The following is a 25,349-nucleotide window of genomic DNA, read 5'->3' on the forward strand; positions in this document are numbered from 1 at the left end:
GGAGTCCCTTTTTGAACTCTGTTCCTTTTGAGGGGAGGAAAGACTCCCCACATTGCCTCCCCCCCCCGCCTCTCTCCCCCCCCCTCCGGCTTCGATTCCCAGCACTCCTCCTCCTTGCCCCCTCCCTTCACCTCAGGCAAGGGAACAACAAGAGTTACAACGGCGGCGAGGTGCTGCCTGGGATGCAAGGAAGGCAGATTCAGTTGATGGAGTGGCAAATGGCATTCCAACACACTGTTATGCTGGTATACCCGGCGTTTAAGACGACCCCCCCATTTTTGAGATGACTTTCTTGGCTTAGAAAGTCGTCCAATACCCCGGTTTTTACGGTAACCACCAGCAAGGAAATCCCTCCGCAAAGAGTAATAAACACATGATTAAGCAAAGGAATTTGGTGCAGCAACTATAATGTATGATGTATGAAAAGGAGCGGTGAGAAATTAGGTCACTTGTGCCAATGCAGGGTGGCATCCGCTTATTTGACACAAAGAGGATGAGGGAGATGACCTTCATGACATTGTCATCCATGCTGCAGGGCCTCACAGACATTGAGGTCACCAGGATCAATAATGGCTGGTTGGCAGGCAATCAACATGGGGGAGGAGGCAGCTCTGGGGATTTCTAAACAGAAAAAGCACTAGACAATGTTAACACGCAGCAGGGAGAAGTTAGCAACCGGGGACTTTGGGTGCAACTACATTTCTCATCCTAAATATGGAAGCTGAACTGCACAGGAAGAAAGGGAAGGAAGGAAGGAAGGAATCCATGGACGCATCAATACTGTAGAAGCCATGTAGTTTAACACTACTTTTAACTGCCATGGCTCAACCCTGTGAGTTGTAGTTTTACATGGCTGTTATAGCCTTATCTGCCAAAGGGTGCTGGTGCCTCACCAAATGACAACTCTCAGGAGAGAAGGAAAAAGAAAACAAAAAAACAGGAAAGGAAGGAAAGCGGTTTGAGAGAAAGAAAAAGAGAAAGGAAGGAAAGGAGACAGAGAAGGAGAAATGAGTAGAGGGAGAGAGGAGAGGGAGGAATGAATAGACGAATAAGGAAAGAAAAAGAGAGGGAGGAAGAGTTACAGGAAGGAAGGAAGGAAGGAAGGAAGGAAGGGAGAGAGGAAGGAGGAAAAAAGAGGAAGAGGGAAAGAAAGAAAGTGGGGGAGGGAGGGAAGGAGAAGGAGGAATAAATAGAGGAAGAGAGAAAGGGAAAAATAGAAAGGGAGGGAAGGAAGCAAACAATAAGAGGAAAAGAGAGGGGGGGGGAAGGAAGCAAGCAAGGAAGAAAGGAAAAGAAAGCAAAGCTAGTAGGACTTGTGCTTTTCAAAGATTTGTTTTTACCACGCTGAAAGAAACGTTAGGAGCCCCTGGTGGTACAGTGGGTTAAACCACTGAGCTGCTGAACTTGCTGATCAAAAGGTCAGCGGTTTGAATCTGGGGAAAAGGGTGAGCTCCTGCTATTAGGTCCAGCTTCTGCCAACCTAGCATTTCGAAAACATGCAAATGTGAATAGATCAATAGGTACCACTTCAGTGGGAAGGTAATGGCACTCCATGCATTCATGCCGGCCACATGACCTTGGAGGCGTCTATGGACAACGGCAGCTCTTCAGCTTAAAAATGGAGCACCAACCCCCAGAGTCGGACATGACTAGACTTAATGTCAAAGGAAACCTTTACCTTTACGAAAGAAATGTAGCAGTGCCTGCTCCAAACCATAGTCAACATTCCTTCACCCTGTGTTTCCTGTACCCATTCCTTACCTCCGTGAACTTGGTGAGGGTGGCGTTGGTTGGGTTGTGGGTGATCAGGAAGCGCATACTCTCGTAGGTGATCTCCACCGGAGCGGGACGGTTCATAGTGGCGAAGGGAGAGGGAATGTGTCAGGAGGGAGGGGAAATCAAATCTTGCAACGTTTCACAGCAGAAAACATTAAAAAAGAGACCACTGAAGTGTCCAGGGATCGATCAGAGCTTTTCCTCGTTGGGTTTGTCCTTCAGGGTGATTCTTCACTTCCAGAAAAGCCGGTTTTCCTTGGGCATCTGCTGGGGTTCGACTTCAGCCTCGGCAACAGCAGGTAATGCTCCCCTTCAGGTTCCTACTACATGCAAACAAACGCAGGAGGCGGCCTTTTCTACATTTAGGCACTGGTGAGGCACAAAGAAAATGTAAGGGCAGGTCTTCTCTCTCCCCTTGGGTTCAGCCAGGCTTGGCTTCTCTAGCGTCACTAAGAGGAAGAGGTTTCCAATGTGCGGGAGATAACCCCATATATTTGAGGCGTGTGTCTCGGTGTCCGGAAGACTTCTTCAAGGCAAAGTTCACTTATGGCACGAAAGACCCTGGTCCCCGGCTTACTTCCCGGCCAGGGAGCGGTGCTGGGCCCGGCAGAAGTCGGCCCGGACTCTCAGAATCGCCATAAATGTGGGGCGGAGACTCAAACGGAAAACCTGAGAAGAGGAGGAAAGAAAACACCCGAGTTTAGAAAAGAAACACACCAAGAACCCATCTACACTGACCACCGAATGCAGTCTCAAACTGTAATTGAAGGAGATGGTTCCAGAGGACATCCTGCAACCATTTTCAGGCCCGGATTGGGATCACATAAACAATGGTGCACTGATGCGCATTAAGGCATTTCTTTTGCATGCTTTTGTGAGAGCATGTTGCAGCTCATAAGAGTATGTTGCAGCTCATGAGAGCCAGCTTCAAACTGCATTAAACTGTCAGTATAGACAGAGCCTAAGAAAAAGTGCGGACAAAAGTCAAAACACTCAGAAGTGTTACCATTTAGGAAAGAAAACTCGCAACCTGAGAATATTTACCCATACTACAACAACACACTAATTTTTATAAAGGGGAAAAGAAAAAACAATTAAAAGCAACAGTAATACAAAGAAATCAGATTTTCATACTATATAACACTACACCTTACAAAACCAAATCCAAAACAAACACAATAACCTAAGACACATCTACACTAATAAACACATACTAGACACACAACTACAGAAACTATGCTGTGAACCTCACACTTTCTATTGATTGTTACCCCTTGTTATCCTCTTCCCTTTAAATAATACTTTATATCACACTTCTGACAGACATCCCTCTAATTCATTTATGGGCAAACTTTGGCCCTCCAGGTGCTTTGGACTTCAACTCCCACAATTCCTCTCAGCCTGCTGAAGTCCAAAACATCTGGAGGGCAAAAGTTTGCCAATAACTGATTCATCAATCCAACAGTTGAAAGTTTGCCCCATCTTGCAGTCCAGCAACATTCCTGTGATTTCAACTCCCCCCTGGTTTTGATTAATCAAGACTAGTTTTCTGACTGATGACCTACTTTGCAGAGCTTTGCACCTGTGGCTAAGATGGATTATGTTATCCTATCCATTCTTAGTTCCCAAAAAGCCCATCGCAATTCTGTGAGAATCAGGCCTTTCAGCCGCAAGCCTTATACTGGAATCCACATGCAAAGGCAACTGATAAAAACCTGTTTGCTGCTCCTAAGCTGCTCCGGGACAACTTGGTTTCGACAGAGACACAGCCAAGAGGGCTTCACGAAGTGCTCCCTTCTCCTCCGCCCAGGCTGCATGCACATAAGGCATGCCAGGAGGAAGCTGAAAGCCAAGGGCCGCCCGGCTCACTGCTTTCACAAGGCAGAGTGTGTTCCATGACGCACGACACAAGACAAATACCAGGAAACGCTAACCTGCATCGCTCCCGTGTTGATCTTGGCCGAGGCGATGACGTACGCCGTCTAAGACAATGCATTAAGGAAGGGATTGCTCTCCAGTAACCTGGCGATGAGGGCCAGCTGAACCCTTGGCGCAATCGCAAAGCGATTCCATCCACAAGCAACAGGCTGGAAAGAAGCGCTCTCTCCTGGAACAAGCCATTCGATGCCCCTGCCACAATTTCACAGCTCTAGGCACCTTCAAATGCCGACTTTTCAACTGAAAGCAGTCAGATCTCATGTTCAGCCATTGTGGGAACAGAACGGCATACAGCTTTCTATCCCTTCCGGCCTTTGAGAGGCATGGTTGGATTTTAAAACTAGAACACTATGTAACATGATTTTTGTCCCTCAGTCATACATGTGATTTCTTATATTGGAAATTCCATAACCTATTGGAAATAAGTACACCATAACCTTTTGAAAAAGCAAATATGATGTCACATCGGTTTGGCAAATGTGAATCTCCATGAACATAGAGACCACCTTTTGAAAACAACTAGTTAAGAAAAGCACGACCTTGCTAGAAATCAACTCTTTGAACAAGTTATATTCATAAGCATTTGTGTAATGGCACACAGTTAACTCAGTTGTTAAACTGAAGAACCATGTCTTTAAACTGCCAAGGATAAAGACATGTCACTACAAAAATATATTTGGTTAGCAGAGGATGGTTCTTTCTTTGAAGCTGAAGTTGCTCATCTACTCTCCCTTAAAAACCTCTTGTTTAAAATATGCACTCAGGAGACAAAAACAAAGTAGTCTTATTTAAAAATAACATCTCAGGTTTACTAACAAACTTCTTGTATACATTCAGCATATTAGTCCATAGTCCAATGTCTTTAAGCATATATAGTCCAAACTGTATAACTGTGCTCACTGAAGTCTGAAATGAGACAAACTGAATCCACCTCTATTGAGGTCTAAAAGCATACTGTATAACAAAAATGGAGTCCTGTGACTGAAGCCCCTCCCACACCAAAGAGGTACAGTCAAACTGGCAAACAAAAATGTACATGCAATATAGGTTAACAATTATACACATTTACAAACAGTTAGTGGAGGCATGTACGGTTGCTATTCCCAAAATCCTGATTGGTTCTATCATAAAAACATGGAAAAGGGTTTATTAAACTACACTTTGTTTTTTGTGGAATGTCTTGAAGCACATTTTGCTTCAGTTTTTCAATGAATATCTCATCGAATAGCAACCAATTCAACGTAGTTTGTGGCAGTTACAAAAACAAAGTTTCTGCAGTATAACATTTCAGGAGATCTGCTTGCAAAACTGCTGCTTATCTCTCTTGTGACATGTCAGCACTGTATGCTTTCAAAGTCTGTTCCTGGTTTGAAAGTGTTATTTCTTGTTTAATTGTGCGGTACCTTTTTTTAAAGTAGTTTTATTCCAGAAACTTCATTTTTGTGACTCACATAAATTATGTCAATGGATAGAAACTCTATGAAATAGTCATTGAAAAACTATAGGTGCTACTTGATGTCCCTCCCACACAAACGAGTCATGTTACATAGTGTTATTCTGATACCCTCCAACTTTAGACAGGCGTGGTTTGGATTGTAAAGCCACGGCACTTGAGGAGCAAAGGTACACCAAACCTACACAAAAATGGAGTCAGGATGAGTAGCGATTGCAGGAACGGGCAGGCAGAGAAGCAAAACAGGCAGGGGACCCATTTCAGGAGATCTGCTTGCAAAACTGCCGCTTATCTCTCTTGTGACATGTCAGCACTGTGCGGCGCAGCAGAATCCTCCAAAGATCACTGCCAACTTTATGTCGCTGGAATTAAAATGCACAGAACATGAAGCGGCCCCTTATCAATTAGCACTACGAGGCAAACATGCCAGGTGGAAAGGACTGGAATCGCTCTTCCGTTTCCATCTCTTTAGATTACAGGAACTGCCTTGGTTTCATGGGCTGGTGGCAAGGCGGGGGGTGATGTGGATAAAAATGACTTAAGTAACACAGCAACTGGTGCTTTCCGAGTTAAGAATGGGGCTGAGACAACAGGAAGTGAGAGGAATCTCTCCCTCAGAAGGGAAACCCACTTCTGGAAGAGTTATAAAATTTTAAATTTTATCCTTAAATTTGGCCCTGCCCCATGTAATCCTGTGTGTTTAATGTCCGATTTTATACTGCTGTCTCGTTTATTATTTTGGTTTTGCATTTTATGTTTTTATCTTTTAGTTCTGTTATGCTTTGTGTTATGCTTTTGTGTAATATTGTGTTTATTGTATTGATGGGCATGGCCTCGTGTAAGCCACCCCGAATCCCCCTGGGGGAGATGGAGCGGGGTATAAATAAGGTATTATTATTATTATTATTATTATTATTGGGAAAAGGGGTCTCCGCTGAAGCTTTATCACCAATCTTTATTTCCACAAGCCAAATTATCCGGAATCCTATTATCAGGTAATCTTCTGAAAGGGGCACAGATAGCAAAACAAACTCTGCAGGGTTGTTCACCCTTTCCTATGCTATCTAAAGCTTGTGTGTGTGTGTGTGGCTGGAGATAACCTTAAAATGTACCTGTTCCTACTTACATACAAATTCAACTTAACAACCATACAGAAACTATTTTATTTGTAACTTACAGACTGCCTGTACTGAAGTCTACATAGAATCAACAAATCAGAGCTAAAAGGGACCCTCAGGGCCATCCAGTCCAACCTCCTTTTGCCAGATAGGAAGACACAATGCAAGGACTCCCAACAGATGATCATCCGGCCTCTGCTTAAAAACGTCCAGAGAAAGCAACTCCACCATGGGCAAACATCCTTGCTGTTAGTCTCCGTCATTTCTGCAGGACAAGGTTCCCCACAGAAAACAACCAGTCTAAACATAGGCAGTGCTTATCAGCTTTCCCACCTGCGCTCCTTCATCAAGGCCAGTAACATTTACATCTATGGGACTCTCAATAAATGGCAAGAATGCCACCTGCAAAGACCATTCTAACTACGGCAATAACAATCAGGAATGCTTCAACTAAATCATAAGCTATACGTTTTCTTTTCATACGAGACTTGCCAGACAGGCATGCTTATACTGAATCGATTTATATCCTATTTTTCCCCAAAAGTGACTCTCAGCTATTCAGACCACAAGAGGCAAGCATCACATGCGAAGTAAGATACAACACAAAGCTGGGATTTCCGAAAGGTTGGCTTCTTAACATCTTCCAGTAAAGTCAAAAAACCTTGTCCCACCTCAGTGACTAACTGTTTAATTGTGCCGTTAGATTTCAGAAAGGATAGGCCACTTTATCAGATGAACACAACGTTGTTCTCAGCAGTGACATCAGAGGAAACGATTCTCTATTTACAATCCCACCCCAAGTATGTGTATATACATACACACACACATACACATATACTATAAATACCATCAGAAGTGAGAAGTCACTGGATAGCACTTCATTCACAGGAGTCACGGGGGAGCCCTTCAAGGTTATGCCACTGCAACGGTGCTTGTGTTTTAAGATGTGGAAAGTCCCTGCTCTTTTTGTTATAAGTCAGAAATACTTTTAAACTGAGAATGTGTTGTATTTTGGCATTACAGTAATAAGTAGTTTTGTCAAATCTTGGTTTTTCTGGTTTCTTTAGCAGATTGTCCACAGGGCTACAATGCTGGCACAAAAATTCAGGCAGATTTACAGTTAGGTAAAATATACTCTGTATTTTATTATCACCATTTATTGCAATGAGGTGCTGTTAGTATTTTCAAGCAGACAGCATTCTACAACCACCAGATCTCTATCCATGGATTCAACCATCCACAACTTGAAATATATATTATATTATATTACATTATAATATATTCAGTATACATAATATATATCCAAAAAGCAAACCATAATTTTGCCATTTTATAGAAAAGACTCCACTTTACTAAACCACTGAGTATAATGGAACTGCATGTGGGGTCCACGAACTAAACTCCTATGGATATTTTGTGTTCATATTTTAGCAATAATAAAAGCATCGTATGTGACTGTTATTTGAACTGCGTCTGTTTTTGTAACTTGCAAACCAAATGTTCTTTGTTACCATTCTTCTTCTTGATCATTTCTCAGTTTATTTTGGGGTTTTCCTGTTGACTCCATTTCTCTCACCAATTCTCTGAAACGCTGCACAAAAACAGTTTACAGACTCTCTAAAGCAGGCATGGGAAAACTTCGCCCCTCCAGATGTTTTGGACTTCAACTTTCACAATTCCTGACAGCCGGTAGGCTGTTAGGAATTATGGGAGTTGAAGTCCAAAACACCTGAACGGCTGAAGTTTGCCCCTACCTGCTTTAAACTCTTGATGGCTGCAGCAGCGAAGGCAAAAATTAATTGGAGTTCAAACCTCATTTTCTTAGTCTCAAGGTAAAACAAACAAATATTCAAGGAGGTGAAAGTGTATCTTACAAAGACCACAGTCACAGGACACAGACAATGGCATCACAGTGGATTTGGCTACACTTTCTGAAATTTGACCAGTACGAAAAGGATACGAACAACAGAGCTTTGTACAACAAAGCAGAGGCTTTTAGTCCAAAAGTATCAGGTGAAATCACTAACTAGGATGACATTACCACTGAAGGGAAGGTATTGAATAAGTTTGTAGTCTGAGAGCTAGATTCAAACTGAAGTTACTGAAACCGAGGCTTTGAGGGAGTCTCCAGGGACATAATAAATAGGAACAAACCACACACCAGAGTCTCTGTATGGCCATTGCAAGTCATGTTTGTGCTTCTAAGGATTTTTTAATCTTGACTCAAGCTCTGGGGCGAACACATCCTTTGCCCTTTGGATGTCGAATTCAGAAAGGAGACTGACAATGCAGTCCTTCTCAGACACGGTTGCCTGCAAAGTACCTTTTGATTTTGTGTTCAGAACAACAGCCAACATGAACAGAAAACAAGCACATCTCTTCCTACAACACCATTTGAGCAGGAAAAATCAATGATTTTATTATTTCTTTCAACTGTTGCTATTATTGTTATTACCATGGGCTTCTGGTATCCACTGGAGTTGGGTTCCTGGACCCCAATGGACAACAAAACCGGTGGATGCTCAAGCTCCATTATATACAATGGAGCAATAAAATGGTGTGCCTTATATAAAACAGAAAAATCAAGGTTTGCTTTCTTTAAAAATATATTCAGGCTGTGAATAGTTGAATCTATGGATACGGAGGACTAGCTAAATATATACTATGTAAATATTATATAAATTATATAAATAATGTGTATAAATATAAATAAAGTAATTGTTGTCATTATTATATTTCTATTCCACCTTTTTCAAAAACACACACATTCCACTATCTTCTTATTATTATGCTATGGGTCTGGGACAGGATCTTTAAAAAGTAACGCTACAAAATGTCCTAATAGAGGGGCATCATTGTAGTCGCATATTATAGATCATTTATAGGCCATTCATTGCTTCCATGAAACAAAGCTCTCCAAGGCAATACTTTAAAGCAGTTGCCCAGAGGGTAGACCACACATGCAGTCCATGACTTTAAACCAGGATCAGTCTTAATCTGAGGAACTGAAACCCAACTGCCTGAGGAATACCCAGATTCACCTGTAAGCTCTCACATGCAAGAAGATTCAAACTCCATTGTCAAACTTCACACATCAGCACCTGATAAGAGCTGCATTTCCATTAATTTCACAGCAAGATAATTACAGGCAGTCCCCAAGTTACGAACAAGATAGTTTGAATTTGTTTGAAAGTTGGAACAGATACATTTTTAAGTGTAACTCCATCCAAATATCTATCTATCTATCTCTCTCTCTCTCTCTCTCTCTCTCTCTCTCTCTCTCACACACACACACACACACACACACAAGTTTTAGGTAGCATAGGGAAGGGTTAACACCCTAGTGGTGTTTCCTTTGCAGCCTATCCAGAAGATTTCATTGAGATTTCTGTCTCTGTGATCATTGGAGTTTTAAAAATTTGGCTTCTTGTGGAAACAATAAAGCTTCAGTGGAGACCCCTTTCCCTCTTGATAATAATTCTTCCAATAATGGATTTCCCTTCTGAGGGGTAGATTTCTCTCACTTCCTGTTGTCTCATCCCTGTTCTTAACTACAAGTCTTTGAAAGTCAGATGTTTGTAACTCAGGGACTGCCTGTATGCTTTAAGAATTTCTATCAGTGAAAGGAAAATACAGCCAAATGTGGAAGAGATATCAAAAATTCATTCTTGGGAAATACCATTGTTAGACCCGTCGCAAACTAGGTTCCTGAGGGAGAAAACCTTGCTAGCATGTCCCTGACGTCATGAGACTCCGCCTCTCGCCCCGCCCCTTTCTCTTTGCCAGCGTGGTTTTTCCTTTGCTAGGGCAGCATTGCCCGCATTTTCTCTCAGTTGGCAGAATTCAACTGAGAGAAAATGCGGGCAATGCTGCCCTAGCAAAGGAAAAACCACGCTGGCAAAGAGAAAGGGGCGGAGAAAGGGGCGGGGAGAGAGGCGCAGGCTCATGACGTCAGGGACATGCTAGCAAGGTTTTCTCCCGCAGGAACCTAGTTTGCGACGGCTCTTAGGTTAACAAATTAGTGCTTTTCAAAGTATTTTGTGACTAAAGCTGCCACAGTAAAGGTATTATCTCAAAATGGGTTTTGGATTCCTGTAGGTAAGTCAGCTCTTCTTACCTTTTGGGCGGTAATGGTATTTATTTCAGGAAAAGTACTGGGCAAACTCCAATCACACTCCGAACATGCCCAATACTACAGGAGGATACTACAAGAACAGCCCGGCCGGACCAAATAAGCTCTGTTGAGAAATCACTTCCCCCCTGTTCTATCCAAGCCAGAACAGGCGGTTATTAAAGGCCTGGGTATTTTGTGAAATATCTGAAGGAAGAAACAGGTCTGGTAGCATTCCCTTCAAGTCAGTGAATTGCCTTGGAGCTTCTCTTCCGTTAGATTGGCTTTTTAAAAAAATTCCTGTCTTTTTCCTATAATTCTGGGCTGGAAACGGAAGAAGGAAAGCAGCAAAGAAATGCCTTTCCCTTCCAGAAGTATCAATAGAGGCAGCCCCCAAATTACAGACAACATAGGTTCTGTAGGTCTGTTCTTAAGCTAAATTTGTATGTAAGTCAAAAACAGATAAATTTTAAAGGGTAACTCCAGCCAAATGTATAAGCTTTTGATAGCATAGGAGAAAGTAAACACCCCTGTGGTGTTTGCTTGCTGTCTGAATTCCTGTTCAGAAGATTTCTTCTCGCTTTCTGTGCCTGTGAGGATTGGATTTTGAGAAATTTGAATTGTTATGGAAACAAGGACTGAAGATAAAGCTTGCACTGAGACCCCTTTTCCCCATGATAATAACTCTTTCAGGAATGGATTTCCCTTTCAAGGGGTGAGTTTATGTCACTTCCTGTTGTCTCAGCCCTGTTCTTAACTAGGAGTCGGATGTGAGTCGGATGCTTGTAACCTGGGGACTGCCTGTATTCACCCATACATATTCACAGGACAGGACAGGACATCATTTCAAGCAATTAGATGCTGAAGAAAACCGAAAGGTTATTCACTTACATAAAGGGAATGCTGCCAGACCTGTCTCCTTATTTCTGCCTTCCAAAAATACCTGTTTGAAGTAAGTGGAAATCTACTCCTCCCTGAATCAATAATAACGGGCAGTATGAGGATTTCAGCCAGCCAGCGTGGCATAGTGGTTTTGAGATTTGGACTTTGGAGATGAGGACCCAAATACCTACTCAACCATGGAAACTTACTAGGTGATCTTCGGGAGGCCACTCTCTCTTAGCCCAAGGGAAACAAAAACACATATCCTGCAAACAATCTTGCCAAGAAATCCCCATGAGAGATAACCAGCACCCCACAAGGACGTGGTTAGCAAGTCAGTTTTAACAAGTACGAGACTTACAAAGCTATTCATCCAGAAATACGTGTCTGCAAGTATTTAAAGCCACTGAAGCTCCTTGTCACCCCACCAGCACTATAAGAACCCCAGTGACATCAACAATGATGCCCACCGAGGTTGAGATTCTGAAGCTTTGCCTTTCCGAAGAAAAGCTACAAGTACACTCATAAGTGATAACAAAATCATGGGGTTAAGTTCTAGATTTATTATACACTTTCTAAAACCAATGATAAATTCCATCTGCCACCTACAAAATGGAAGTATTAACCAACACTCCTTACAAGAACATATGTGTATATGTGTGTCTTCAGGTCACCCAAAGACTTGTGGCAACCAAATGAATTTCACAGGGTTTTCTAGGCAAGGAATACTCAGAGGTGTTTTGAACCAGTTTTCTCTCCTAAAATATAACCTATAGAACTAGGGGTTCGTTGGTTTCCCATCCAAATACTAACCAGGTCCAATGCTGTTTGGCTTCCAAGATTAGACAAGATAGGGTGGAATCAGAAGTGGGTTTTGCTGTAAAAGGATTTAGGATCTTCATATATGTATTATGGTGGCCAAATGAAGGCAGTGACAACTCTGGTCTTAGGATGTAACACTCATGTCATGTGTTGTCTGAAACAAAGACAGCTTGAGAATAATGAATGAACAAAATGTACCTTTGAGCTAAAAATATTCACACATATAAACTCAGAGGTACCGTTCTTTACAATCAAAGACTTAGTCCTAAATTCTCAGTACATTTCACACTGACTGGCTCCTTGTATTTTTTATGTAAGGCAAACCTATAATGAGAGTTTAATTAGCAGAATATATTCATTAGGAGCTTGCCCTTGGCTTCCTGAGGCTGAGAGAGTGCAACTTGCCCAAGGTCACCCAGTGGATTTCCATGGCCAAACAGGTATTCAAACCCTGGTCACCTAATACCCTAGTCTGGTATTTAAATCACCACACTTCACAGCTAGCTATTTTAAAAAGTCTTAAAACAGCTCAACCCAGAGCCTTCCAGCTTCCTAAAAGGGAGGCACCCAAGAGCAAGGCAATATTCAGCAAATGAGTGTGGACAGAGGACTCAAGGAAGTTGCCCCACAGATTTTGGACAAGCGAGAGCTGATATGATTGGGCAGAAAAGCACTGACAGATTTCAGAAAAGCAAGAGAGCGGCTGCATGAGCCCAAACCTTATTTGCCAGGCTTCTGGTCTCAATAAAACATTATTGCACAGTTCTGCCTGGTATATCAGGCTCAGCTAAAATAACTTGCCAAAGGTCCAAGGATTGGCCATGCATTTTGAAACAGAAAGAGGGTTGAGCCAGGATCACTTCAGGAGAATCACACTCTTTTGCATGCTTTTGTGAGAGCCACCTACACCATTATCCTCTCATTGTCCAGATGAGTTTCTTACTGAGAAGGAAGTCTTACCCAACCCTTCCTGCCCTTAAAGACTTATTGGAACCTACATTTCAGCTTGTTGCCTGGGAGGCTCTGCGGCTGTGAGACAGGCTGCAGCAGCTGCTGTTTCCAAGGACTGTGAAGACAAATACTTTGGGAAAGGTTAACCAGATCATCTTTCCAAATAACAGAGCAGGGCAGTGGGGTACAAAGCAGAACCTGCTAATTTGTCAGCCAGTCATCAAAGATTAACCTCCAGTGTGTGCAAGCAACACCTTGCCGTTTAGCTTATCTGAACTCATTTTTCCTTCAGCTGAATTCCATGCTTCATTACATTGCATGTGCTCAGGATGCTGGAGAAAGAAAGGGATGAAAATTTTCTCAGGAGTCTTCTCATTTCCTCAAGGCAAGAAGAATAGAACATGGGCCAACACTCCCATGATTCTTGGTTCCTTGAAATTTAGCTGGTGGGATCACTGAGGAATGAGAGCATGGGTTTTGGAATGTTGTTAAGAGATCATCTGATCATGTCACATCTCAGCAAGTTATTGATGAAGAAACAACTCCAGCATCTGCCAGGATTTCTAGCAATAGCCAGCTTTTTTTTTTCATTCAGAGTAGTGCTTAGCTTTAAGAAACATAGGGGGGGGGGGTGTTAACTGAATTTGAAACAAGTTGTAGAATCCTGGAAGGGAAAGGGACAGAACAGCTTCAGGAGGCACCCTTTCAAAGAGGCACTTCCTATATCTCCACATTATCTGGGTTTGTTTCTTAAATAAAAATGAGAAGTGATGAAACCACAAGAAGTACAGGACTTATTTTTGTACCGAATAGAAGAGAATGGAAACAATGTTTGTGCACCAAGCAGCTGACAGAGGACACCAATAGCCATGTAACAGTCTGCAAATAAAGGCAATGCACATGAATGTCAAAAGGAAGTGAATTTAAAATAATGAAAAGAGAAGTTGTGGGATTCTCATCTGAATATCTCCAATTATACAAATGTGTGCTTCCGGTACCGGCAATGCCCAATTGAGGGAGAGGCATATGGGTGGAAACAGGGCCGTTTTTGTAAGTATAAAATCCATTCCGCGCCTTGAGCCAGATGTCAGCCTGGAGCAACCTGATGACCCACCGCCCACAATCTTCCATGACCTGTGTCAACAAGTTCTGTTTGTCCAAATGAGTAATTATTTGTTGTCCCAGATGAGCGAGCAGAATGTATTTCCAGAAAGGAGGTCACTGGAAAGAACTGTGAGAAAAAAGTTCAAACTCAACATAAGAGTTTAAAAGATTATATAGAATATACAGACAAGGATTTATAGAAAATAGTTGTGTGTGCCTTCATTTCGCCTGTCAACCTATGGCAACTTCGTGGATACACACATACAGGCAAAATGCTGAGCTTAATAACTTTGTGCTGTATCCAGTCTGGCACAACAGAGAAGCAATTTCAAGTGCTCTTTCCATGTCAGACCACACTGAATTCACCACACAGAGTAAAGTTTATTTAGTTCAGCATTTTGAGTATCAGAAGGAGCCAGGATGATAGGCGAACCACAATGAATAGACACTTGATTACTTCATCAGCATCTGGCAGTCCAAGATATAATACTTTCCTACAGTTCAGACTAGGTCCTATAGTTCAGACTAGGTTATTTGATACCATCCTAATTTATTTCAGATTCACTAAAGCAGTGGTTCTCAACCTGTGGGTCCCCAGATGTTTTTGGCCTACAACACCCAGAAATCCCAGCCAGTTTACCAGCTGTTAGGATTTCTGGGAACTGAAGGCCAAAACATCTGGGGACCCACAGGTTGAGAACCACTGCACTAGAGTTTCTTACTCCCATGGAAATAAGTGTAAGACAGCCCCTAGCAACTTTTTAAATGGTGTTGTGCTCAAAACTTTTCCACGCAGGTCTTTCTTTACTCCAAAAGCACTTTTTCGTAGGTGGGTCATGGGATCAGATCTGACATGCTTTTACAACAAAATTAAAGCTGAACCTTTACTTCAAACACATCAGATCGAATTTTACTAACATGTTTATTCCAAGCTATTACAAAGCATTAGTGAAGTGCTTCCACATTAAAGGTATTTCTGAAAACATACCACAGCACCTAAAAAGGACTCATCTCCTTACGTACACAGAAAAATCAGGAAGCTTACCTGTACTTTAAAAGAAATTACAAGCAGGAATTGCTGAAATGCTGTCTCCTTTCCCTCCCGAGGCCCCTCAGTATTTCACCAGCAAAGCATTCCACAGCAGGGCAAAGTACAACAGCAGGGACAGCAGAGATATTACATGCAGTTCAGCTTGATATGAAACAAGTGCTTGTTCAGTTTATGAGCACCACACTGAAAACTATCCACTGAGCATCCACAGCAAGTCATTTAGCCATGTCTATATGTCTCAACCACGAGCTGTTTAAAACATGCCATGGGCTACCAAAAAGTTGCTGGGAGTCTCAGAAGATCGCTTGACTTGCCTTACACACACAAAAACGCAGTTATTTGCAATACTGTCTCACCTTTCTAACTCAATGGAAAGAAGGAAATATCACCTTCACGGTTAGTATGGATGTTAAAACCAATGAAGCATTGTGAAATCTCTCAGACCTTAGGCTAGGCTGACAAATAAAGGAAGATTACTAGACACCACAAGCAGTTTGTTCTGAGAATCATAAACCCTAGGGCAGGGCCCTACTGGACTGCACAGTGACAAAGATCTGGTCAAAACAGCCTCACTCAGCCACGAGAAAAAAATAAATCAAGCAGAGCCAAGCAAGACAATCTTGATTATTCCTTGCACCACCCAAATGAACGACAGTCTGATTCTTATGTGAAACCCACTTTAAACACTTCAATGAGAACAGGCCCTTGAACCTTCCCCCAAAGAAGAACAAACCTATGTGTTTTAACTGGCTTCTCCTTCTTCCAGCCCCAGAGAAGCAAGCTGGTCCCATGGAGAGCTGACCAAAGATAACATGTCTGTGCTTTGAGTCACAGAGGGAGGTGCTTCATCTTCCTTACTACTGCAATTCTGAGTCACAACCTGCTCTATTCATTCAAGAACAAGAAGGTGTTTTTTTTCTAATCACGCAAGAGCCAGGGTGCCGAACTGTTTCTGGGTACTGGAAATGAGAACCAGACACCCAAGGAAAAGGGCTTTGTGAAAAACTGATCCAATTAAACAGAGGATCTAGCAAGGGAATTCAAATCTCTGCTGTCATGTTACAAACCCCTGTACACACTGAATTCTACCTCTCTGTCACCACAATTCGCTTCCTTGTAACTGCTTGGTCCTTTACCACCTGGCCTGCTGTACTTCCACACCTGTATTTGCAACTCTAGGTGTTGGCCATTCAACAGAATTACCTGAACGTACTCACCTATGGCACACATACACCTATGCCCTTCCACTGAATTCCCAGCATCTTATGCCCCAGGGCTTACCTTCTATTACACAATCTTGCTACACTGGCTTCCAATGTTCTTTGGTACTCCAGAGCTGTTCTTCACTTGGAAAGGCTTCATCACCTATACAGTCCTGCCATAACCCCCCTTCTGTGCTTCCAATTTAATTCCTCCAGCTACAGGTATTTCCATTTATAGGCAGTCTCCAAGTTACAAACAAGATAGGTTCTGTAGGTTTGTTCTCAAGTCGAATTTGTTTGTAAGTCAGAACAAGTACATTTTAAGTGTAACTCCAGCCATATGCTTTGGGAGCACAGAGAAAACGCCCCTGTGGTGCTTGTTTTGCTATCTGTGCCCCTGTTCAGAATATTATACCTCACATTTTGTCCCTATGATAATTGGATTGCTTAAAATTTGGCTTCTTGTTGAAACAAGGATTGGGGATAAAGCTTCAGTGGAGCCCCCTTTTCCCCATGATAATAACTCTTCCAGGAGTAGATTTCTATTCCAAGGGGTAGATTTCTCTCATTTCCCATTGTCTCAACCCCATTTGTAACTGAGTCATTTGTAAATCAGATGTTTGTAACTCGGGGACTGCCTGTACATCTTTTCTACTACTGGCTTTGTAGTCATCTTTATTCTCCCTTCATCTTCCAAGAGACCTGTAGGTTTCCTCATACGAAATCCTTCAGTATAATCCTACTTCCTCCATACTTCCCTTGGTTAGATCTTTGCTGCTGGCTTTCTGCATGCAAGTGCAAGGAAATCTGAGGCGATTCACCCTCTGTAGTCTTATCCTATAAGTAACTCCCTACTGCTCCAAAGACTGGTAGTATTTCCCCATTCTTGGGTTTCCTGTTCCCTTCTGGCATAGCTACCTACACTATTCCTTGATAAGCCTATAAAATCGCTACTGTAGCATCTAAACCAAATCTTTTTCCTAATGCTACTGAGCAAACAAACACAACATCACAACACACCTCTACCAGATTTGCTAAAGGGATTGTTTCACAAATTCTTGGGAGACAAAAATAAAACTTTCTCCACATAATACATAAATATTTCCATTATAAAGTATTTTCATTATCCATCATTTCCATTTGCGCTGGCATTAATTTCCAAAGCAATGACTGGGCTGTCTGTTGCTACAAAGGCAACCAAGAAATCTATGCCTCAACTTTTCATGAAATGCTGTTCACTTCATCAAATGTATGAAGTCTTATCTAGAACTTCTGACACACATACGCTACAGGTCGTGGTGATAAACAGTAAAGTTCATGAGTATTTTCATGCAGAATGAATTGAAAAGAACAACAGTGTTACTGACAAGTGGCCACTCACAAATGGTGCTGCTGATAACGAACATCTGGGAACTAGCAAGCCAACATAGAAGCTGTGATAAGAAACCGCTATACAGATCAGAGTGTGAGTAACAGCTAGAATGTATATTTTCAAAATGGGGCTTGCCATTTTTTTTCCTTTTTAGTAGCCAAAAGAGATTTCCAGGTAGTGTAAATCATCTCAGATCCTGATAGGGCCTAAATTGAATGTGCATAGTTTCCTCTACTTTCTGTCCCCATGCAGTAACCAACTGTAGGCACCAAGTTTGAAAACATCAGCCTTCACTTTCCTATCTAATTTTGCCTAAATCTCTTCTCTGATGGAAAACTTGAATGCTTGCATAATATGTTTTGACCTTTTCTATGTTTTTATTGATTTCTAACTTAGCGCCTTCCTTGTGAGGAAAAAGCTTTCCTCTCTACCTGATATCAAATTTCTAGCCTTGTTTTTGCAGAGGGGTTGCCATATCTGACCACTGCAGAACCTGCTACACATCAGAAAAAGCAGTGAGAAAGCATGTGTCTTCTATGACACTGTCTCTGACTTTGAAGTGGCCATTGTGGAGGAAAGAAACTTCAAATGGAGATTAAAACAAAGCAGAGGTGAACTGACATCCTGGACTGTTTCCAGAGATCCTAACTGGGATACTACATGTGTTAATTGGCTCGTCTCTCAGTCCTCCTTACATGCAATTCCCCGCCACTTAATTGCCTACAATTCCACACACACACATCCTGTAGGCACATATACAGGTAGCCGTAAAGTTACAAACATCCGACTTACAAACAACTCTTGGTTAAGAACAGGGATGAGACATCAAGAAGTGAGAAATCTACCCCTCGGGAGGGAATCCACTCCTGGAAGAGTTAGTATCATGGGGGAAAGGGGTCTCCACTGAAGCTTCCTCGCCAATCCTTGTTTCCACAACAAACCAATTTTTCCAAAATCCAATGATCACAAGGAAAGAAAGTGAGGTGAAATCTTCTGAACAGGGCCACAGGCAGAAAAACAAATGTCACAGGGGTGTTAACCATTCCCTACGCTATCCAGAGCACACACACACACACACAGAGAGAGAGAGAGAGAGAGAGGCAGGCTAGAGTTACACTTAAAAATGTACCTGTTCTGACTTACAAATAAATTTATCTTAAGAACAAACCCATGGAACCTATCTTGTTGGTAACTTGGGTACTGCCTGTACTTGAAATTCTAGGTAATAGTTCACCAACCTGATGAAACTGACTATAATCCACAAATGTTTATACCATGGCACAGCTGTTAGTCATTAAAAGGACTCTTTGTAGCTCATTCTCACCGTTTTGCTTCTAGTCTTGGGGCTTCCCTGAAGGACCAATGCCACTTCCAAGTCCAACTAAGTGTCTTTCAGCATCACCCTCTTCAAGCTTCCTCCAACACTGCCCAATGCCATTATCTATCCTTACCAAGCTTAGCAACACTCCCCCTAACCTCCTGTTCCAAGCTACATGTTCTTATCACTCACTCGCCAAAGCAACCCCACCTCTTCTGCATTACCTCTAAGTTAGGTCAACCACCACTACTTAAGGCGACAATTCTAGCCCTCACTAGATTTCCCTTTCATCTGTCCTCCCCAATTTCTCCAATGCCGTCCTACGGGGTATGCCCCTCATTCATTCGCGTTTCTGCCCATCAACATCCCACCCACCCACATACATAAACCCATCCACTACCACACCCTGTCTGCTGTTCATGGTGCTCTGTCAACCCCATCACCTTAGACCAGGCACATGGCCCCTTTAGACAATGTTCACAGCCTCAGAGATGGAAAAGAGACCACAACCAGTCCAACCTTCTTCTGCTAGGCAGGAAGGCACAAGCAAAGAACTCCTGTCAGATAACTGTCCAGTCTCTGCTTAAAAGCCTTTACAGAAGGAGACTCCATAGGACACTAAAGCAACATATTCCACTGTTAAACCCCTTTTCTTATGGTCAGGAAGTTCTTCCTAATGTTGAAGTGAAATCTCTGCTCCTGCAATTTGAATCCATATTTTTTCATGTCAGGAACGTCTTGAAAAACTGCAAGTCGCTTCTGGTTTGAGAGAATTGGCCGTCTGCAAGAATGTTGCCCAGGGGATGCCCAGCTGTTTTACCATCCTGTGGGAGGCTACTCTCATGTTCCCGCATGGGAAACTGGAGCTGAGAGACAGGAGCTCACCCCACTCCCCAGATTTGAACCGCGGACCTTTTGGTCAGCAGTCCTGCTGGCACAAGGCTGTTAGAAATTGTGGGAGTTGAAGTCCAAAACACCAGGAGGACTGAGGTTTGTCCATGCCTAGTTTAACCCATTGCACCACCGGGGGGCTCCTGTATTTGAATCCATAGCGCCATTGTGTCTTAGTCTCTGGAGCAACAGAAAACAATAGTACCCCCTGCAACTCCCAGTATTTTCCACTACTAGCTCTGCTGGTTAGAGCTGATGGGGGCTGCTATCCAGGAATGTCAGAAAGGCTGCCATTTCCCCACAATTCCCAGCCTAAACAACTCGTCCCTGCACTTCTCATCACACACTGAAAGCCTGTCTTCTTCCCCGACTTCAAAACCTCATAGGCATGAGAGAAAACAGAAAGAGTTCAGCCATGGTTTTTCCATAATCTCTCCCACTTTAGCCTGCCCAGCCCAAGTAAAAAGTGCTGGATTTGCTTAATTTTTGAAGTTGCGCTTTTAGGAATTTCTTCTTTCTCCACTCAATCTGACCCCCTAAGATTCCCCCTGACTCCCAGAAATTTTGGATTTTGAAAAAAAGGCTTGTTGTGGAAACAAAGATTGGCAATAAAGCTTCAGTGGAAACACCTTTCCCCATGATACTAAGGCCCCTTCAACACAGCTGCATAAAATCCCACATTACCTGCTTTGAACTGGAATATATAAGTTTATATAAGTTTGTCCATGCCTGCTCTATCATATCTTCACCTGTGTGAAGAGAAAGCATTGCCTTAAACCTTCCAGTAATACTCATACTCTTTCCCTAGTCTGACCACACAACTGTACTGTTGTGAAAGACCTGGGTTGTAGAGAGAGCACCACAATGTCAAAACAGTGAGCAACCTGAAGTTTTGTCCAGATTTCGTGGAGTTCTGCTTGGCATCAACTGTCTTGCCTTTCTGACATGAATATTTACGCCCTATCATCAAGAGAAACGGCCTCGCAGTCATTAGAAGCCATATCACTGCCACAGTTAGTCACCTGGCGTGTGCCTTTGGTAAGAAATGTGTGGTACAATTCTGGGTCCAGATGGGAAATTAAAGTCTTCCTTCTTACCATGTTTCTGTTCGCAAGATGAGGAAGTCAGCTAAAAAAATTGGTCATTCATTGAAAATTATGTATCTGCACAGTGACAAATGCCTGCCATTTGTAGATGGCTGCATTTAATGAGAGCAAAGCTTGGAAAAGTTGCTTTTTTGACCATGTTTCCCAGAATCCCCAGTGCTGACTAGTAGAGTCAGCACTGGGAGCCCCTGGTGGTGCAATGGGTTAAACCCTTTGCTGGCAGGACTGCTGACTGAATCTAGGGAGAGCAGGTTGAGCTCCCTCTGTCAGCTCCAGCTCCCCATGTGGGGACATGAAGGCAAAGCTTGGAATAGTTGCTTTGTTGACCATGTTTCCCAGAATCCCCATTAATGACCAGTAGAGTAAGCACTGGGAGCCCCTGGTGGCCCAATGGGTTAAACCCTTTGCTGGTAGGACTGCTGACTGAATCCAGGGAGAGTGGGTTGAGCTCCCTCTGTCAGCTCCAGCTCCCCATGTGGGGACAGGAGACAAGCCTCCCACCAGGATGGTAAAACATCAAACGTCCAGACTTTGCCTGGGCAACAGCCTTGCAGACTGCCAATTCTCTCACACCAGAAGAGTCTTACAGTTCCTCAAGTCGCTCCTGAAATAAATAAATAAATAAATAAATAACAACTGGAATATATAGAAGTGTGGACTCAAGGCCCTTCCATACAGCCATATAAGCTAGAATATCAAGGCAAAAAAATTCCCACAATATCAGCAATATCTGAGTCCACACTGGCATATATTCCAGTTCAAAGCTGAAAATGTGGGATTTTATTCAGCTGTGTGGAAAGGGCCTAGGTTATATGGCTGTGTTGAAGGGCCCTGAGACACTGACAGGGAAGGGTAACATTGAGGCCCTCACACACACAAAACAATACCAAAACATGCCATGGAGAACAAGAACTAAACAGGTTCCTGGACCATCTTAACAGCATCTACCCAAACATCCAATTCACCATGGAAAAAGAAAATGAAGGAAGACTGCATTTTCTAGATGTCCTAGTCATCTGTAAACCAGATCAACAATTGGGTCACACCATTTACAGAAAACCCACACACAGAGATAGATATCTACATAAAAACTCCAAGCATCACCCAAGTCAAAAAAGAAGCACCATTAAAGCCTTGGAAGACCGTGCAAAAAGAATCTGCGAACCCCACCTCCTCCAAGATGAACTGAACCACCTCAACTGGGCTCTCCAGGCCAATGGATACTCCACCTCAGACATCAGAAGAGCTGCAAGACCAAGAACAAGCCATGAGAGTAAGGACAAAGATCCACCCAGAGGAAAAGTGTTCTTGCCATACATCAAGGGAACCACTGACCGCATAGGGAAGCTGATGAGGAAACACAACATACAAACTATCTACAGACCCACCAAGAAAATCCAACAAATGCTACGTTCAGCCAAGGACAAGAGGGATCCTCTCGCTTCTGCAGGAGTCTACCGTGTACCATGCAGCTGTGGACAAGTCTACATAGGGACCACCAAATGCAGCATTGCCCAAACACAAATCAAGGAACATGAAAGGCACAACCAGAGAAGTCAGCCATAGCAGAGCACCTGATGAACCAGCCTGGACACAGCATATTAGTTGAGAACACAGAAATGTTGGACCAATCTAACAACCACCATGTCAGACTACACAGAGAAGCCATTGAAATCCACAAGCATGTGGACAATTTCAACAGAAAGGAAGAGACCATGAAAATGAACAATATCTGGCTACCAGTATTTAAAAAAACAGCAAAACAACAAAGGAAAAACAATCAGGGACATCTAATCACCTCTCAACAAAAGATTAACCGGTATTGCACCACCTGACATCCGCTGGGAAGTTGCATCCAATAGTGAAAGGACCAAGGCAGAGACATCTCCAGCTCATCCCTTGTTTGGGTATCAGCCAGCATGTCAATGACTTAAATCTAGAAATAGTTTTCTTAGATCTACAGAGACACTCGCTGGAACACCTCAGCAAGCGAGAGTTCAAAAGTGGCAGGCTCAAACCCAGCACCTCAATCCATGGGTGATACCAGATGAGAGACTCCCCAAGGCTGGGCGACTTGGCAGGCGCTGAACAGACTGCGCTCTGGCACCACGAGATGCAGAGCTAATCTTAAGAAATGGGGCTACAAAGTGGAATCCACGACATGTAAGTGTGGAGAAGAGCAAACCACTGACCACCTGCTGCAATGCAACCTGAGCCCTGCCACATGCACAATGGAGGACCTTCTTGTGGCAACACCAGAGGCACTCCAAGCGGCCAGATACTGGTCAAAGGACATTTAATCAGCTACCAAGTTTGCAAAATTTGTGTTTTTTTAATCTGTTTGTTTGTTTTGTTCTGTTAGAAATGTAATACAATGTTCTGGTTGCGGATGACACGATAAATAAATAAATAAAATAAACAAAAGATTGCCCCAGGCACTGCCAGGCCATCAAATGCTAATCAAGGTGGGTAGTTGAAACATTCACACGTAGCTACAGCAGACAAGAGTCCTTTCTCCCACCCTGGTCATTCCACAGATATATAAACCCTTTTTCCTACTTCCAACAGACCTCACTACCTCTGAGGATGCTTGCCATAGATGCAGGCGAAACGTCAGGAGAGAATGCCTGTAGAACATGACCATACAGCCCGAAAAAACCTACAACAACCCAGTGATTCTGGCCATGAAAGCCTTCGACAATACAAAGAACCAGGAAAATAGGATTCTGACTGTAAATAGAAGGTCAGCTGCTGTCCTCACCTTTTGCTTTGTTTTATAGCCCGAAAAAACCTACAACAACCCAATACCAAAACCAACACACAGGCTGGCAACCTGTGAGGCCCTGCATGCTACGCTCTCTCCCTCAGGCGGCAAACGGAGGCCTCGCTCGCCCGCCCTCCGCCTTCCTCTCACCCACCAGGAGCATCGGCTGCGGCCTGCCTGCTTCCTTCCCTCGAGGCCCGGGCGGGGAAGCCCCTCTCCCTGGGCAGGAAAGCGGAGGCGACTGAGGGAAGAAGCAGAGGCAGCCTCCCAGAACCGGCCTTGACTGGCAGTCGACGAGGCGGTGGTGACGCAAACACGCACATTCCCCGCTCGGCGCAGAAGACGGGCAGGGGGCCGCCCACCAATCAAGAGCCCCGCCGGGGGGTGATTCTCCCGCCTCTTTTCCCCCCACCGCGCAGGCGCGCTCGACGCGGAGGACCCCACCTTCTTCCTCCGCTTGCAGACTCCCTTCACCCCTTCCTTCTCCGCTCACCCTTTCCCCCAAACTCCCCGAATGGTACGCCCCGCCGTTCTTCTCACCTCATCTCACCGACGCTTTCGCCTTTCTGTTCTTCTCCTTCTTCCCCTTCCTCCTCCTTCTCCATTCGCCATAGGCTGACGCGCACAGCCCGCCCCTTTGACGACTCTTTTCCCTCCCCTTTGGGAATGGTCTCGCCGGCCCCGCCCCCGTTTTGTGACGCAAGCCGTTCTTCCTCCTTATCGTCCCTTTCTACCCCCCCTTCCTAAAGAGAGAGTGGTACATTCCGCTCTTAAAGGGAAGCGCACGCTGTCAAGAACTGAAGTGTGGCCCAAGTTTTGTGTCTCTTTGCCACGTCTCTCTTTCCTTCCTTTATTTCTCTCTTCCCTTGCTTTCCATCACACACCTTCGCCCCTCTACTTACTTCCATTTCTCTTTCCTTCGTTTTCTTTTTTCCCCCTCACCTTTTTCCCCTCATCTGGGCCAGAGTGAAGAGAGAGGGGGGCAGAAGACAGTTCCACCTTGTCTCCTGTGCTATTCTAATAATGTAATGTAATGTAATCTTCTATATAAATAAAAATGTAATGTTTTTGTGCTACCATCAGAACTCAAAAACCACTGGGGGAATTGACACCAAATTTGGACTCAAGACACCTAACAGTCCAATTTATGTCCTCCACTCAAAAACATTGATTTTGTCATTTGGGAGTTGTAGTTGCTGGGATTTATAGTTCACCTACAATCAAAGAGCATTCTGAACTCCACCAATGATGGAACTGAACCAAACTTGGCACACAGGACTTCCATGACCAACAGTCCTGTATGCCATGTTTGGTTCAATTCAATCATTGGTGGAGTTCAGAATGCTCTTTGATTGTAGGTGAACTATAAATCCCAGCAACTACAACTCCCAAATGTCAAGATCTATTTCCCTTAAACTCCATCTGTGTTCATATTTGGGCAAGTTTGGTCCAGATCCATCATTGTTTGAGTCCACAGTGCTCTCTGGATG

The 25,349-nt window shown here is 43.4% G+C and overlaps 1 protein-coding gene across 5 annotated transcripts in view; it reads right to left on the minus strand.

Annotated features, from left to right (window-relative positions):
* Positions 1-24,524, minus strand: part of PTP4A2 (protein tyrosine phosphatase 4A2) — a 47,951-nt gene extending 23,427 nt beyond the window's left edge. The window contains exons 1-2 of one of the 5 annotated variants that reach the window (XM_060784149.2): positions 24,400-24,524; positions 1,762-2,445 (exon numbers count right to left, since the gene is read on the minus strand). In XM_060784149.2, coding sequence (XP_060640132.1) covers positions 1,762-1,857 — 96 coding nt within the window. In that variant the 5' untranslated portion in view covers positions 1,858-2,445; positions 24,400-24,524. Of the gene's footprint in view, positions 1-1,761; positions 2,446-3,491; positions 3,594-15,200; positions 15,223-24,013; positions 24,168-24,303; positions 24,324-24,399 lie in introns of those variants that run through there. The other 4 variants (XM_060784152.2, XM_060784150.2, XM_060784153.2 and 1 more) reach the window with 4 other exon arrangements.
* Positions 24,525-25,349: the final 825 nt, after the last annotated feature.

Source organism: Anolis sagrei, chromosome X, assembly GCF_037176765.1.
Source record: "Anolis sagrei isolate rAnoSag1 chromosome X, rAnoSag1.mat, whole genome shotgun sequence".
In the NCBI taxonomy this organism is placed as follows: domain Eukaryota; kingdom Metazoa; phylum Chordata; class Lepidosauria; order Squamata; family Dactyloidae; genus Anolis; species Anolis sagrei.